Source organism: Caretta caretta, chromosome 1, assembly GCF_965140235.1.
Source record: "Caretta caretta isolate rCarCar2 chromosome 1, rCarCar1.hap1, whole genome shotgun sequence".
NCBI lineage: Eukaryota > Metazoa > Chordata > Testudines > Cheloniidae > Caretta > Caretta caretta.
In genome coordinates, this window is record NC_134206.1 from 259,585,682 (window position 1) to 259,602,447 (window position 16,766).

The 16,766-nt window shown below is 51.3% G+C and overlaps 1 protein-coding gene across 1 annotated transcript; it reads right to left on the minus strand.

Annotated features, from left to right (window-relative positions):
• Positions 1–1,026: 1,026 nt before the first annotated feature.
• Positions 1,027–14,265, minus strand: SLC16A8 (solute carrier family 16 member 8). Its single transcript, XM_048833812.2, has 5 exons — positions 13,796–14,265; positions 9,456–9,754; positions 8,652–8,795; positions 6,385–7,254; positions 1,027–2,814 (listed from the first exon to the last, which is right to left on the minus strand). Exons 2-5 carry the CDS (start codon positions 9,682–9,684, stop codon positions 2,432–2,434), a joined length of 1,626 nt encoding a protein of 541 aa, XP_048689769.1. The 5' UTR covers positions 9,685–9,754; positions 13,796–14,265; the 3' UTR covers positions 1,027–2,431.
• Positions 14,266–16,766: the final 2,501 nt, after the last annotated feature.

Here is a 16,766-nt window from a genome sequence, read left to right on the forward strand (position 1 = left end):
ATGAAGGTTGTGCATAAAGCTACATTCCTTTTGTCTTAAGGGGGATATTAATTCCTTGAACAGAATTACGGTGGCCATCATTGCACTTCGCTTTGCAGATGAAAAGTGTGATGTACATTCTGCATCAGGCTCTATACACAGCGGTGTCCTGTGTTCCTAGCTGTGCTGTGGCTTAGCGTAGAAGGTGAACGCGTCCTTGCAGACCACAGTCGTCCACCTCAATCCTGTCCTGCAGCGTCCCTTCCTAGGCCAGAGCTAGCTTCTAGCCACAAGCTCAGCTGCTGCACCTCAAGCCTGAGCTGACAGTAAGTCCTGCCCTTCTTGCGAGCAGAGGCTGCCTGCTGTGTCAAACAGGTAGCTTCTAGGAATGGAAAATAATGTCAGTGATGGAGCCTGATGGAGACCCAGCAAACCACAGTTCACTAGCTCTGGCTACACCTTCTCTCCCTAAGCTCTCAAGTCTGACTGGCAGAGATCACAGGGCAGGCTGCCTGGCATCCCCTTTGGAATGTTATAATGCAATACGGTGGCACCACCATTTCTTTGTGCTGCTGAGGGATGCCGGAGCCCAGGGGGACGCTGTTTGAATGGGAGCTGGACAAGAGCACCACAGTAATCAAGGAACTGGAGGGACCAAATGTGTATGGGAAAACTCTGTCAGAGAAGGAGGATTGAGTGCAGTTCAGGTCCTGAGCTACGGTAAGCCATGTTCAGTGCAACTTGGAAAGGGGCATGGCAAAGGTGGCGCTATACCCATGGCCCCTTTTGGGGTTGGGGCGGGGGGGAGGAGACCTGGTCTGCTCCTGAGACTTAGCGTAGCCTGAAGGCTCTTGTAAGTTACAACAAGCTGCCCACATCCACCTGGAGGTGCTCTAGCTGCAACCTCTTTCCCTGGCCAGGCCCCTAGGCTGAAGCCAGCGTGGAGTACCTATCCCTCCTGCTGAATTCCCATTACAAAAGAGGAATTGCCAGCTACTGCTTTGTGCTGCCTATGCTGGGAGAGAGAATCTGACCCTGGGGTTGTATAACACTTCATGAGATGAAACTGAATAAAGGAAAATGTTGCCTGGATAGCGGGAATCCCTTGCCACCAGTGAGGGCCGTGTAGACTGAATTAGTTTCCCAGAAGATGAGATGGAGGCTCCTTCTCTTACGTCACTTAAAAGTGCTAATGAACTAACTAACCTTGATGCTCCAAAAATGGTCAGATTTGTTTGTGAGTTTTTTAAATACATTTTAATGTGAATACAGTGCTGGTTACAAGCTGAGTCTCCTACACAGACAGAGGGGGTAGCTACAGTGCTCTTTGTGTCGTCGTCATCCCCGAGTCTGTCTCAGCTGAGTTCTGGATGGAGGGGCCCAATCGTGGTTGCAAGCCCCCTGGCTCATTCAGGTCTTGTCTCTCTTTGAAAACTCCTTATTGCAACAAATCAATACTGCTTGTGTAGTAGCAGCTGGAGTGTGACCTTCTCTCTCTCTCCCCACCAAATTTGGTTTAGCTGGGCTATCGGCTGGTAATGTCTCTACCCCCTAGTTCATATTTGAGCCAGTGACCTGAAGTGAAATGCCTGTTCTGCAGCCCTTGAGATCCCTGCCATACAGCCCTCTGGCTTCTGATCCCTTGGTGTTGTAATAGGTCCCTTGAGGTGCTGCCATGGGGTGTTTGAGGTGAAGTAATTCAGGAAACTGGAAGGAAGGGCTTTGGCTAGGAGTGTCATAGTAGACCAATTCTAAAGCAGATTAAGTGTGGTTTAAGCATGGAAGGGAAGGTTGTTCTCTTAGAATCCAGAAATCCATCTCTTAATCCTGATTTACTATTTGCTCAAACACCCTCATTCATTGCATCCTCTGGTTGCTGCTTGTTCTTCTGCCTGAACATTGATTCCTTTATATAAGGAGTTTTCTTTTAGTTAAACACACTCCCCCAACCCTCTTGTAACCATTGCTGCCACATGGATCATCCCTTGGGACATGGTGTGTTTTTACCTGGCCCCGAAGAGAAACTCTTCCTACTCCCTGTTGTTCCCTCACATGTCATCTACTCTCGCCTTGCAGATTCAGCCTATGGGGAAGAGTCATAAAGAGCCCCTAATGCTTAGGGTGATAGTGCAGAGGAAAAAGTAAAGTTCTCTGGCTGCCTCTGCTGCTGTTTAAAAATATTTCCCGTAGACAGTTTGTAGGGGAGGCTGGTTTTCAGGGTCTCTGGGCCTGTGTCGAATACACCAGTGTATTTGCAGTATACCGTGACACGGACATTATATATATATATAAAAATTCTGTCTCTTGTTCCTTGCAGCTCCCCCACCCCAGCACAGCTTCTTCCCCAGCACAATCTCCCCCTCCAACCCATATTCCGTCCCCCATTTACTTGTCTCCAAACCAGGCCAGTCATACACTTTAGCATTATCTCTTAGTCCTGGTTTTTCTCTTGCTAAAAACTCTCTCTCTCCACTGTCGGGCCAGAGTTGCATTCACCTGGGACTGGTACTGCCCCCTCACCTGCAGGCTGCTCAACCCCATCTGCACTACGGTCCTCTGCTACATGGTTCACCGCATCGCTGTCCATGACGACAGCAGTGTTGGTGCTGTGGGACAGATGGTGGTTGTCACCAGCATGGTCCTCCACATCTGACTCTGCCTCTTCAGTGTCACTGCCACCCCCTACCGAAGGGGTTTTCTCTGGCTGGGGTGTCTTCTTCCCCTGATTCAGGCAGCAGTAGGTGGCCATGCCCAGGAAGAGGGAGGAGAGTACAACCTCTGAGCCAGCCAAGTAGAAGATGATTGCGTAGTTCTTGAATGCATCCACCAAGTGTCCTGATAGTCAAATGAGAAATAATTAGGGTTAGACTGTCAGCAAGTTTTTTCCAATGATATGGAAGTCACTGAGATCAGCGCCTCAATGAGCTGTGCTGGCTGAGAAAAAAAGAAGGGATGTGATCCAAGAGGTTAATCTGTGACACTGCTTGTAGCTACAAATTTGCCTTTGTAATCATGACACCGTGCTGATGTGGTCTGACACTACTCCATTCCATCTTCCCAACATCACAGTGTGACGACTCAGAAGAGGCAATGGAATCACATGCAATGCTGCAGCATAATGCTTGAAACCCTTTGGGGGCCCTTTGAATTGTCCCACAAATTAGGGCTTATGGAATAACTCTGTGAAAGTCAGGATTGTCCTGTGTGTGTGGTGGGACCCTATATGTGACTCCAGGCCGGGTAAAGAGTAGGGAATAGTAGGGGGCAAATCTTAACACACAGCAAGCCCTGTCATCCCCTCGAACCTGCAGACCAAGCAGCAGCTAAGTAGGGTTATGCCAAGCAAAGTGACACTGTTACTTTCTTCCCATTCAGTTTCTGCTCCCTTAAGTCAGATCAACTGCGTTTACCAACAGACTCAAGCTTCCCCCACCATCAGGCCCCTACAGCTGCCAGACACTATCGGCTAGATTCTGTTCGGCTTGGCATAGGCTGAACACATAAGCTTAGCCACAGTTCCATTCTACCAAGGTTATGGTGACAGCTATTCCCTTGTTATCCTATTTTACAAACTGCTCTCAATGTATAAAGATGGTCCCAGCTTCATTGCTGCAGCACCCTAAGTCCCTCTCTCATCCCACTATAGTCCTTGTCCCTCTTCACCATTCTGTATTGACTTACCCAAATAACCATAACCCTCTTTGAATCACAACTGGATGCCTTCCCAGAAGATGTTTGACTAAAGCATACGTTATTGCTCTCAGTGCAGGGGTAACTGGGTGAGGATAGCAGGCCAGTGTTATACAGGTCAGATTAGACCTGTCCCTTCTGGCGTTAAACTCTGTGCATAAATGGAGAGAAGATAAAGCATCTCTCCCTCTCCAGACTGTTCAGATCCCCTCATGGTCTCCTCCTTCCCTTTTCTTTCTATTGCCATTTCTTCAATGTTCCTTCCTTGAAAGGAGATGCTCTGGTGCTGCACGCAATATTCAATAAAGGCCTGTTTCTCCACCCTTTGCATTTTTGGCTGTTGTGTCACCAAGCTCTGGACACTGACAGGCCCATCAGCAATGCTGAGCTAATGTCCCCTTCCCCTGCCACCACAGCTGCTTCATTAAGCCCCATGAATCATTACCTCTGTCTCACAATGTATTTCAGAAATCTCCCTGAAGTGGGCCAGTATCAGCCTGTTTGGGCCTGCTACCCACCCTGGGAACTAAGCGTGTTCCTGTTTGGATCAGAGAAGAAAAGCCTCTCTGAAAACAGAAGAAAAACTGTTGTTGTTAGTGAGGGTTCTCACAGTGACCCAAATTAAGCCATAGGTCTGGTCCTCTCCTCCCCACAATCATAGATATCATAGAAGTGTAGGACTGGAAGGAACCACAAGAGGTCTTTAGTCCAGTCCCTTGCTCTGAGGCAGGACTAAGTATTATCTAGACCATCCCTGACAGGTGTTTGTCCAACCTGCTCTTAAAAACCTCCTGTGACAGAGATTCCACAACCTCCCTAGGTAATTTGATTCAGTGCTTAACCACCCTGACAGAAAGTTTTTCCTAATGTCTAACCTAAATCTCCCTTGCTTTTGCCTTCAGAGGCTCTAGTGCAGTGGTTCTGAAATGACCCCTTTGGCATCTTACTTAGTGTCCCGGACCCCTATCGTTTCTGGTATGACTGGAACACCCCTGCCAGCGTGAACTCTCATACATGGTGTGTGAGAGGCCACACTGTGCGGAGGATGCCATCTGGAGAACAAAATGGTATCCTCCATGCAGCAAAAATGCTGGAATGCTGTTCCGGCATTTTTCTGACCCTGGCTCAAGGGATGGACCCCCCCCCCATGTAACCCACAGAGGCTGGAGACCCCACTTTGGGAGCCTCTGTGCTAGTGGAGGGTTTGATTTAACATGGCAATGGGATGGTTGGCACAGCAGGGGGAAGAGCTCAATCACGCTGTGTTTCATGCACTGTCATGTCATGGCTAGAGATTGGGTTCAAATTTTGGCTTAAGGAAAGGAGCAGAGGGGTGTCAATCTGGGTCCTGGTAGGCATTTGCCTACAATACAGCAGAAAAACCTCAGTGAATAATGTATTCAGTAAATTTGTCCTTGTTTTCCTGTTTGCAAGTTATCCACTAATAGACTCTGACAAGGACTGGTCACGTTCATCGAACACTTTATGCAAGCTACTCCCTCCCAAGGGAACAAACTATTCACTATTAGTTACAAAGAGTGAGTGATGAACTCACCTTAGTCACAGGCATATTATTGCCATTCCATAGGTGCTGGAACTAGGGGTGCTGCCGCACCCCCTGGCTTGAAGTGGTTTCCACCATATCCACGGTTTACCATTTAGCTTTCAGCACCCACACTGTACAAATTGTTCTAGCACCCCTGTGCCAGTCCCTTATTGATTGAAAGACTTTGAATCTTCTCTCTAAAAAAAGATTTTGAGATGGCCCTGTGCACAATTCTGGCAGGGATGCATTGCTACAAACATTCATGAGACTTGTGCTTTCCGCAAACAAAAATAGTCACGCTTATGAATATGCACAGCAACAAAGCAGAAGGGCTGTGACTACTAATGAGAAGTTGCTGGTTTTTAGACACATTAATGTTCACAAATGCTTTTTGCAGTATTTGCCAGGCTTTAACAACAACATAACCTTCTCTTCTTACCCACGCAAAGCAATAGCAGGGGGTGCTGTTGGTCAGGATTAAGGAACACTGGGGGTAGATCCCACTATAGGTAGCCCTAACTAAATGCTCCTAGTTTCTAATTTTTTATGAGCAAAATAATAGAATTCACAAAAAGAATCTCTCAGCACACCGGTTATATCAGTTTTGTTGTGCATTGGGTTGGACTCAGATTCTTCATTTCAGATGGTCTTTTTTTATAGGGACAATTGAAATGAAAAACCAGGTAAGTATTTTACTGTTAAAGTATACTTTATGAAAAATTTATTAAAAAAAGAGAAGTGTATGTACTCGCATACACACATCATAAAGCAGGGGCACCTTTTTCCCCCACTTGTGCAAACAGAGGCAATGAAATAGTCCCTCATTCATTCCTCTCTAAAGATAGGAGTTGAACTATTCAACTCCCTTCAGTAATCTGCTTAGATGTCCTCTCCCTCAAGGAATTAAAGAGGTGCAGCCTCATGAACCCTTCAGATGCCAGGTACTGAAGCCACCCCACCCTGCTCTGATATCTAGGATGCCTTTGGATGACTATGGATACCATTCCACCAATCAAAAATTAGGGCTAGAAATATGCAGTTAAAATGCCTGGATGCTTCCAAATTCTTGAGAGAACTTAACCATTAGTGTTACCCTGTTGGTCAAGAGTCCCAGTGTCAGGCCGGGAGGGCAGTTGGGTGACCGACAGCTCTCTCAAGCACAAACATACCTGCTGAGGGTGGCCCAATGAGCACAGCAAAGGCTTCAATGAGCAGGACCAGCCCAATGGCACTGGAGAACTTCTGGGATCCAACAATGGCCATGAGCACCTCAAACTGCAATGCACCCACCATGCCGTAGGAGATGCCAAAGAAGACACAGAAGATGACCAGCCCCGTGTACGTGTTAGCCCTGGCACTGCAGATGTCTGTCAGGCCATTGAAGAGCATAGCAAAGCTGAATAAGTAGGCGACATGGGGACGTATCCACTTCAGCCCGGCCAGCATCCCACAGGAAGGGCGGGCAAAGATGTCTATGAAGCCAATGATGGACAGCAGGAAGGCAGCTTCTGTGTCTGGCACTCCTATGTCTTTGGCATAGTTGACCAGCAATATGGGGGGCACAAAGAGACCCAAGACCATGATGAACTTAGCAATGGAGTAAATGACAAACCCCCGGTTGGAGAAGATAGAAAAATCCAATAGCTTCTTCCCTTTCCTGGGCTGCTGCTTCTTCTTGGTTTTCTTTGACTTTTTGACTCCATCAATGGTGCTTATGGCCTCCTCTGCCCTTTCCCCAATGGGCAGCATCTCCTTGGCTTCATATTTGTCCTGAACTCTCTCCATCTTCCGCTTCATCCCTGCCTCGAGGGGTCTCATGACTGCTCCACAGGTGCAGCAATTGAGCAGCAAACCCCCCATGATGAGGAATCCCCCTCGCCAGCCAAACTTCTCGAGCAAGACCTGCCCCAACGGAGAGAGGGCAGAGAGGAAGACAGGGCTCCCAGCTGCAGCAAGCCCATTGGCCAGAGGTCTACGTTTGTCAAAGTAGGTGCCAAGCATGATCAGGGAGGGCTGGAAGTTCAGAGCCATACCTAGACCTGTGTGCAGGGGTAGGGGAAGGAGGAGATGGAGAGAGTAATGGGTGAGATACCACAGAGACAAGAGGACCACAACAAATGCAACCTCTCAGAGATTCTGCATGCACACACCTAGCCCAAAGACCCTGTCATGTAGTTTAATTCTCTTCCCAAGTCTTAGACTCTCCCACATGACTTACTGTATGAAACTCATAGGCAGAGGCAGGACCAGATCCCAAAGAGCTTATATTGCACTGGGACCCACCCACTGTCACCTGCCTTTGCTACCCCATTCTAACTGGCAGGCCTTCCCTGAGGGCCTGCATCAGGACTTCTCCATCACCACTTTACTTGGGCTATTACCCGTTAAACTCTTGATCAGTCCCACTGTGACCCCACCTCAGGCTGTTCCATTGTCAGATTGCATCCAGAAGAGAAAATATTAATGGACCAGCGTTTGGGTTTTTTTTTCCTGTTACTATGGGTTCTTCTTCCTCCTGGTGCGTGTGTCTCTTCCCTTCTCAGAGCTCAGTGGTTTCCCCCCACTCCATACCCTAGTGACTCTGCCTCTGTATGAAGACGGCTGTGTGGAGTTCCTTCTCTAGCCCATCCAATCTTGCTAAATCAATTGATGAGCCAGACTTAAGGTGTTTCTCCTGCCAGCCCCTGAGTGCTGAGCCGATCGTCCTCACAGTGCTCTCAGCCTTTGCCAGCCAGAGAACGAGGGTCTTGGACACTGAGGTCCTTCGGCCAGGTCTGATTCCATCTATGCAGCTCCAGATGGAGGCAGGCAGGAGTCTCGGTCACAGCCCAGACCCCTCCTCTTGCCTCCTCCAGCCTCAAGAGCCAGTGCCATAAAGCTGCTGCCATGGCAGGCTGTCCTCCCAACAGCCACGCCAGCTCCCTGAGCACATCCACAGTAAGGAGAAAATCCTCTTCCCTCAGCAACCAAACTTTGTTTCTCCAGAGCAAAGGGGGGGAAAAAAAACACGTCATGAAGCTGTGTGTTTCTCGCTCAGTCTCCACTTCTCTCCCCTATGGCCATGTAATCCTACCATTGACTTAGACCCCTTTATTTCTCCATCATCCCTGCCAGTGTTCCTCACAAGTCCTCACTCTGCCTTGTCTCCCTCAGGTAGCAGCTTGCCAGCCTGAACTGCATTTAAGCATGTGTCTTGCTCACACAGATCCAGTGGAAGCACAGACAGGGCCTCTCTATCATCCCCTGCCCATCTCTCCCTCCCCTCTCTGCCTTCACATATTTATACATCTCCAGTCACCATGGTAGTTAAACATCATCTATGTCCCTTCTGTCTCTATCCCTGCCTATGTCATTCTCCCACCCCCGGCCCCAAGCTGCTGGGATCCGACAGGTGCACTCCCCCAGCTGCAGCGCTCCCCCTCCGTAGGGCTCTCACCTGTCAGCATGCCAGCCGTCAGGTACAGCTCAATAATGTTGGTCGTGAAGGAGGCTAGGATCATACCAGAAGATGCCAGGAGCCCACCGACAAGCATCACAGGCCGGCACCCAAACTGGTTCACCATGATGCTGCTCACAGGCCCTGAATGGAAGCAGAGAAGCCAGAGTGAGAACCGGAGAAAACAAGGAGTTAGGGCAGCTATGACCAAGTGACTTCTCCACACGCCTGCAGCATGTGAATGCAGAATGCTCAGACCAAAGGAAATCTCCCTCCCTCACCATCAGCTCTGCTCTGGAGGTACAGCGTCAGCTCTAGGGTCCACACAGAGTAGCCCTGGCTCCACACTGCCACAAGGGTGACCTGGCTTTGATTCCTTCTTTCCATGGCGCAAGAAGAGACTTGGTGTAACATGGAGACAGCTATACTCTGCTTCAGTGAGGGCAGCAAAAGGGAAGAGAGGGACCCCCTCCGGCTGACCAAGGAATGGAGCTGATGAGCAGGCAAAGAGAACTTCAGGGTGCCAATGGAGACATAGGGGATGTCTGAGGCATGGGGGACGAGGGGGCATAGATCAGGACATTGCATGCTTATCCCCCTTTTGGGAGGGGTGTTGGGGACAGAGGTCTCTCACCCTGCCCCAACTCCCATTTGGTTTTAGTGCAGAGGCGGGTTGGGAAGCATAAAGAGAAGGTTAAAGACCCAAAGGAGACGTCCGCTCTGTGCCGTGTCCGTGTCTGAGTGGGGGAGGGCTAAAGTGGGGGTTTGTTGGAAGGGGGACGGGGCTCACACTAGCGTTCTCACCTGTGCCATACAGCATGGCCAGCATGATGGACGAGATCCAAGCTGTGTCGCTGTAGCCCACATGGAAGTCGTGCATCAGCTCCTTGAAGTAGACACTCACTGCCTTAGGGAAGGCGTAGGAGAAGCCGGTGATCACAAAGCAGCCCAGCAGCACTATCCAGCCCCAGCCACCATCTGGGGGCTTCACCGAAGCTGGCAGCTGGCCCTCCTCTGGGTCAGACCTCCCCATTTTCTAATTTGGGGGAGGGGACCCAATGCCAAGCGGGGGAGAGCGTGCAGTAGACACGGATCTCCAAGAGCTGCAGGATGAGAAGAGCATGCAGGACACACGGTTACAATGGCAGCTCCAGCCTTCCGCCCGGCAGTCCACCACTGCCTGTTGAAGTGCTTACATTCACTTGTGCCAGTATTTGTTCCCACCTTCTCTGACCTCTGCCCCCTCGTCACATGGAGCTGCAGCATGGTCTAATGGCTAGGGCACTGGAGTGGGAGTCAGGAGACCTGGTGCTATTCTGAACTCTTTGCCACTGACCTGCTGTGTGGCCTTGGGCATGTCCCCTCACCTCGCCTCCTTGTGCCTGGTTCCCCTCCCATGCTTTGGCTGCCTTGTCTAGTTAGGCTGGAAGCTCTTCAGGGGCTGTTTCTCAAGCAGTGTTTGCACAGCGCCTAGCACAACAGGACTCTGGTTTGGGTTGGGGCCTAGACATGCTATAAACCACCACTTGTGCTCCCTGCAAGCACACTACAGACAGCCCCCCCACACACACACACCCTCTTTCTGAGCTGCCGAGGAGACAGATTTTTGAAAGGGGAGGCAAGCTAGAGCTGTAGGGTATTTACATGCCAGAGGGATTAGGGCTCTGTACCTATATAACTTACTTTGCCAGAACAAAGGCAGGGTGAGTTGGGGGTGGGGGGTTGTCTTGTGAGTTTCTCTCAGAAGCCTTAAGCTGGACAAGAATTTTGCTCCCACTGGCCAGTCTGGGTTTGTTTTTCTCACTTCCACAGTCCATGCCAGGGCGCCCGTTGGGCCCTTCCCAATGCTGAGCATGGTGGACCCTGGGAGCACACAACAGCAATACAGGGAGGCCACAGCCTCTCTCCTTGTCACCCAATAGCTTTCCCGTGTCTCTGCAGGAACACACCCTATGCTTTGGCTATAACTGCTAACACACAGCACTTTCTCACTGCTGGTCAGAGCGTGGATTGCACATGGTATGACAGGTTCCAGAGAATCCAGGTGGATTTCCCCAGGCTTAGCTCACAGCTTGCCATGACACTTTCCTCTCCTGGCAACGCAGGTTTCCCCTCTCCTTCCGAAACGCCTCTCCCCACCCCATTGCCACTGGCTGCAGTACTTTGAGCGGACAGGTCACTCTTTGATGATGTCTCCATTCCCTGCCTCAGCCAGTCCTGGGAAGTCCCAGCCTTCACTCTGATCTGGGACTGCCATGAGCCAAGGAGGCTCTCACAGACAAGGCACAGGATGGGGAAGCAGGAGATCTAAGCTCTATCCCCAGCTCTGCTGCAGACTCTGTGTGTGTGACCTTGAGCTAGTCATCTCCCCTCTCTGTACCACCTGCATAACAGAGAGTCTATTTCAGCCCCCTCACCACAGAGGTGCTCATGTTTATAAAGTGCTTTGAGATCCTCAGATGGCAGGGCAGAGTAGCATTATTCAGGCTAAACAACCTTCATGGGGCAAGAGTCAAATTTGGAGAGCAGCCCCTTCTTCCCCAGCACCAGCCAGCCTCAGTAGTTTTGTGAGATTGCTAACTCCTCACAGGGGGTGAAGGGTGTTTCACAACCAAACTGGTTATGGTGTAGGCTGTTGGCAGGTCAATATGGCACAACTAAAAATAAAAATAGGGCTGGGTGTTTCCAGGGGGTGTCTGCAAGGGGGTGAGCAAGGACTATGTAGCACCGCACCAGCTGAAATGGGGAGATTGCCTGTGGGCCTACAGTAAGGGACGCTGTTATACCCACAATGCACTGCAGGGCTGATTTGCATGAGAAGGCGCCATTGGCTTTGGGCCAGTTGTCACTAATCAGGTTTCTGAGCCAGGCTCAGCACGTAGAGGTAGGCATAGGGCTGGTGACCCCAGATGCCCTCAGCAGAGTCTCCCTTCCCCGCACCAGGAGGAACCTTCTTCTGGAAAAACGTGGTCAGTTGTCCAACCACAACACACTGCTATGGGCAAGTGCCGTGGGCCAAGCTCCATTGAAGCGAAGCTGGAAAGGCTATTTCTGGTATTTCTCCCACAAGGCCTAGTCCAGTGCCGCCTAGTCAACAGTCACTGGGAACCTGTCCCACAGGAAATCAATGGCCAGAGGGATCTTGCTGTGAGGGTGGATTTAAGCTGTCTTTCCTTTGGACGGTTCTAGCCAAATGCTCCTCACATGCAGAACCAGCATGTGCTGCGAGCTTCCGAAATCAGGCAGGCAAGGGGCCAGCAAGCTCTGCCCAGTGTTTCAGCCCATTTATAAAGGGCTCCAGCTCCCCCCACACACACGCCGGCTCAAGCATTCTCTACCTGCAGCCAAGCAGCACCAAGAAACTCATTCCAGACATAAGACTTGGCGCTCGTACAGCACCTTAAGCGTTCAAAGTGCGGCATGTACATTACCCCCCATTAATATTCATACACACACACACACACACACACACACGTGTGTTACAGATGGGGAAACTCAGGCACAGAGATGATAAATTACTCGCCCAAGGCCACCCAGGGAGCCAGCAGCAGAGTCAGGATTAGAACTCAGGAGCTGTGACTCCCCCCATGCTGTGTTTATTTATCTAGCCCCTACTGCCAAAAAGAATCTCAGCCTTACAACCAAGTCTCCCTGATTCAATGCAAATGAGTGACAGCAGTAGGAACGGGCTGTGGGAAAGGCATTTCCACGCTAAGTATTCACCGGTCGGGGTGAGGATAAACCCAGATTCTGCTGTCAACCACCAATAGTTCTAACCTTTTACTGCTCCAAATGATCACGTCAAACAGTGGCACCCCGGCAGGTTGATTTAGCAACACTCCACTCTCCGCTCCGCCCAAAACCCCTCTCCAACTTACTAGCAAGCAAGTTACTATTGTATTACAGAGCACGTGCTCTAATGGAACAAAGATTCCCAGATCAGTCTTGGACCTGGACCACTGGCATCATCTGATGCATGCAGCTGTGCTGGAGGAGTGTCTGCTGCCAAACGCACACACCCAGGCAGACACATGGACACCTGCCCCAGATTCTTGCTGTTCATTCCTCTGCTCATCCTTACGTTTGTCAAGCTGGTTGAAACCTCTGTGCTCAGCACCATGATCAGAGGTTTATTGGGAAGTGGGGAGGCATAAGCAACATGTGTCCTAGCTTGAAATGTTCAATAGCTTCTAGGCAAGGGCATTGATTTGACCCTCTGGCACACACCTCCTCATTTGCAAAACATGGTCTGATGTGCCATTTACTCCAGGCTCTGAAAAACAATATGGGGAGCGTAGGTTTCCCGCTCAGAAGTTCACAACAAATGCACTGGCTGTTCTGATCATTGCTACGGGGGTTGTATGCACTGATGTACACTGTGTCTGGTCCTTGCACACCACTGCTCACTACTATTTTCTCCAGTGCTGGGAAGGTTTGTTTGGATATTTAAAAAACTCAATTCGCAGTTTAAATACACACTAAAGTAGATGGATCATTGGCACACAGAGGCTCCTCCCCGAACACTAATGCCCAACGCATCACACCTGCATTCTCAGCGGTCTCCATAGCACCCGTCACCTTTGTAGCTCAGTGTGCTGATGCCTCTGTTATGGCAGGGCGAGATTTACCACCAGTGCTAGAAAACCCACGTGCAAGGGCAGCGCACTAATGGTGAGAGTCAGACCCTCAGCCTTTGTGTGCGGGGTGGGCTACACCCCGGGAGCTAGCACTGAGAATCGTCCTCCATGCACAGCAGGATCCCACCACTAGGGAGCTGTCCCAGACCCAACCGCTGAACAAAGTGGGATTCACAACTCGAGCACGCTGGCACTGGGAGTCAATGGGATCCACTCACTAGTGCCAGCATTCTCCTCCAGTGTCCCAGCTCAGTGGGGTCCCTGCTCCGGGTGATGGGCCAGGGCTCACACTCCCAGCCTCCAAGGGCAGCGGATCCATGTCACAGAGGGAGCATGGAGAGCGCATCCAGAGAGAATTAGATAAGCTTTCCCTGGCACAGGCTGACCTATTAATAGGCTATGCCCTGAGACCAGCATTAGCCTGGGCGGCAACCAGGAGAACAGCCTGCACACACCACTAACCTACCAAATGAATCAATGGTCGTCAAAGTGCATCTGGATACAAACCTCGCAGGACGGCGGCTGCCTGTTCACCCTCCGAGTTCCGGGGGGCCGATCTGCGTGGCGCTTCTTGGCTCCAGGAGGAGCACGTTAGCTTAGATGGTGTCTTTCGGGGTTAGCTCCATGGCAGATGCCTGGCAGCAGCCTGCTTTGTTCTGCTGAACAGCAAAGTCCCCCCTTCAATCTGGATTGCAGAAAATCCTGCACTGCTTCCTGTCCTCTCCTGAACCACCTGCTGCTGGCGGGGTCATGCAGTGATCTCCAACTGCTGCAGAGACCCCCCCCCACTCCCGCCAAGTCCTGTCCGCTGGGAGTCCCTGGGTGCAGCACAGCTTGCAGCTTGAGCCCCAAGGTGTTTACACTGTGGATGTGGGTCAGCAGCTGCTTATGTTTTAAAGTCGGCAAAGCATCAGAGGTGCTGATCTAGCAGAAACCACCTCTCCATTTTTAAGAAGCTTTTCCAGCCAATGGGAAGGAGCAGCCTGCATGCCTGGGCCAGAATTCCCCGGTAATCCCATGGCTCAGCACAGAGAGACAGCTGGGAGCCTGGCCAAAGATTCCTTATGGCTTCCCCTCTGCACTCACTTTCCTTAGCAGGGAGACTCTTAACATTTGTCTCTTGGCTTATCAGGATGGAGCAGCCTAAGCAACAACATCAAGGAGCTTTACAAAGCTGGAGCGTGAATGCGCAGTTCAATCAGTGGGATGTGCTGAAGAGGCGGGGCAGGGAAGGTGCAGTCCTGGAGCAGGGGGAGCAGAAGGATGGGGCAGGGGGTGCAGTGGTTAAGGAGGGGGATAGGGTGTGGTGACGGAGCAGGGAATGCAGTGACAGGATGCAGGTGTTTACAGTGAATGGTGCAGAGGATGCAGGGACAGAGCAGGGCATGGGGTGGAGGTGCAGTGACAGGACAAGGGTGCAGTGCTGGAGTATGGAGGTGCTGCAGTGGAGACAGGGTACAATGATGGAGCAAAGGAAGCAGAGCCGAGAGTGGCCCTGCAGGGAATGCTCTGAAGTAGCAAGCAGGTGCTTGGATTCAGTGCTGATGAGGGCCACATATGCTAGTAGATAGACAGGGGAGGAACATGGAGGCCTTCCTGAACAGCCTCCTTACCACTTGCCTGGGGTAAATTCTCCTTTTAAGAAGTGTGGAAAATCTCATGAGTTATTCCCATCTCCTCGTGGCATAAAGCTGGAGGGCTAGTAAGAGTTCACCATGGTTTGAACAGGGTTCCCTTCTGTTGCAGGCTCCACAAAAAAGCCAAGTGAATGGAGGGCAGGGCTGGCGGTCTAGCACACTCCAAACGGCACTCACCCAGAGCAGGCAGAGCCGTTGGCGTTAGGATGGTGGGGTGCTCTGGGGCGATCAGTGCGCATAGAGCGCCAGGAGGAATGCTACCAGGAGGAACACAGTCACCAACCATAAAAAAAGCAAACCCGTTGGGGTGGGGTGCAGAATTCAGGCAGCCTCTGCAGCTGACTGGAGGGGGAGTGAGGGCGGGTTAAGTCACCATAATAAAACCAGAAGTCTGCTTTCCACCTGAGACCGGCAAGACTCATTCCAGGTGTGGCCAAAGGATTTAAGACATGCACACCCTGGTCCCCAGAAGTGAAAGGCTTGCTGTTTAATCCATTAAGCTTCTTAGCTTCCTTCCCCCTCCTCCATCTCTAAATTCCTGCAGGGGGGCAGGGGTAACAGAGCAGGGAGGGAAGGGAGCCGGAGGGGCTTTGGGGAGCTGCGGGGGGGTGGTGGTGGTGGTGGTGGTGGTGAATGTCTATTAATAAGGCTAATTGGCTAAAGCAGCTGCAGCAGGTCTCTCCCCACCCTCCCCCCAGGAGAGCTCGAAACAACAATGCTGGGTTTGTGTGCAGGCCTCGTGAAGCACCGAGTGTGGGGAAGAACTCCACACACACACACACACACACACACAGCAGTGACCCAGCCGGAGACAGGGAGGCCAGGCGTATCTTCATTAAAGCCGGTTTAAAAGGTGACTCTCAAACTCAACACCAGAGCAAGGGGCTGACGCCACCGATTCTCCCGGGGAACCACACTCTGTGCAGGGGTAACGGGGGGAAGCGAGGGGGGTGCCACATTCCAGTGCGGAGAGGTGGATGGGGAGAGGGTTAGTAGGACCCCTGTTCCTGCAGCTCTAGATATCCCCCGGTGCCAATGGTCTGTAGGGGAGAGCTCACGCCTCCTTGCCATTCTCTGGGCACCACTCACTCAACTCTCCAGACACATCACCCTCCTCAGTACTCTGACTGGCTTCTCTAGGAACACCCACCACCCTGCCTCCCAGAGACCCCCAGGCCTTCTCTCAGCAGGGCGGCGCCCTGTGCTCAGCAAGGAAAAGGGAACACAGGACTTTGCTGCCCCCTAATGGCCGGAAATTACAGGTACTCAGTGTGAGGTTAGAAGATCACCCACCTCTTACTCTACTCTTGAGGGCCAACTTGCATGGAAGGAGCAGAATGTCCAGGGTGAGTGGGCAAGGAGGATGTACAAGTTAAAACCACAGCTCTAATACAGCTGCAGGCCTGCCTGTCTGTCTGTCTCTCTCTCACACACTCTCTACAGCTTTCCTCCGGGCAGTGGCTTTCACAAGAACTCTGGCTCAAAACACACCACAGTGTTCGGTGCTGCTGTGAAGCTGAATTCAAATGAAGGAAAGGAGACATTAGTGAGGCTGCAGCACAGGAGAAGCGAGATTGTAAACGAGATGGAGAGGCCAAGAGAAGCAGACAGGTGGCTCCCGATAGCAAGAGCATTGGAGACCCTTTCCTCCGTTTTACCCGGCACCAAGGGGCCACAGCAAGGCTGAGGAGCAAACTCCCGGTCCCTTAGGCAGGTGGAGGCAGAAGACTCAGAGATTTGTCGAGGTGGTTTAACCACTCGAGCCACACGTATTAGCAAGGCTTAGGCACCATAGGGTATGTCTACACAGCCTGCAGCAGCGAGATTCAGAGCCTAGGTCA

Excerpts from the sequence above, each read along its gene's own strand:
- SLC16A8 (XM_048833812.2), bottom strand. The coding sequence starts at position 9,684 with ATGGGGAGGTCTGACCCAGAGGAGGGCCAGCTGCCAGCTTCGGTGAAG. Across the intron at positions 8,796-9,455 it reads GGCCATGCTGTATGGCACAG|GGCCTGTGAGCAGCATCATG; the intron begins GTGAGAACGCTA and ends GCTTCCATTCAG. Across the intron at positions 7,255-8,651 it reads GACGGCTGGCATGCTGACAG|GTCTAGGTATGGCTCTGAAC; the intron begins GTGAGAGCCCTA and ends CCCTGCACACAG.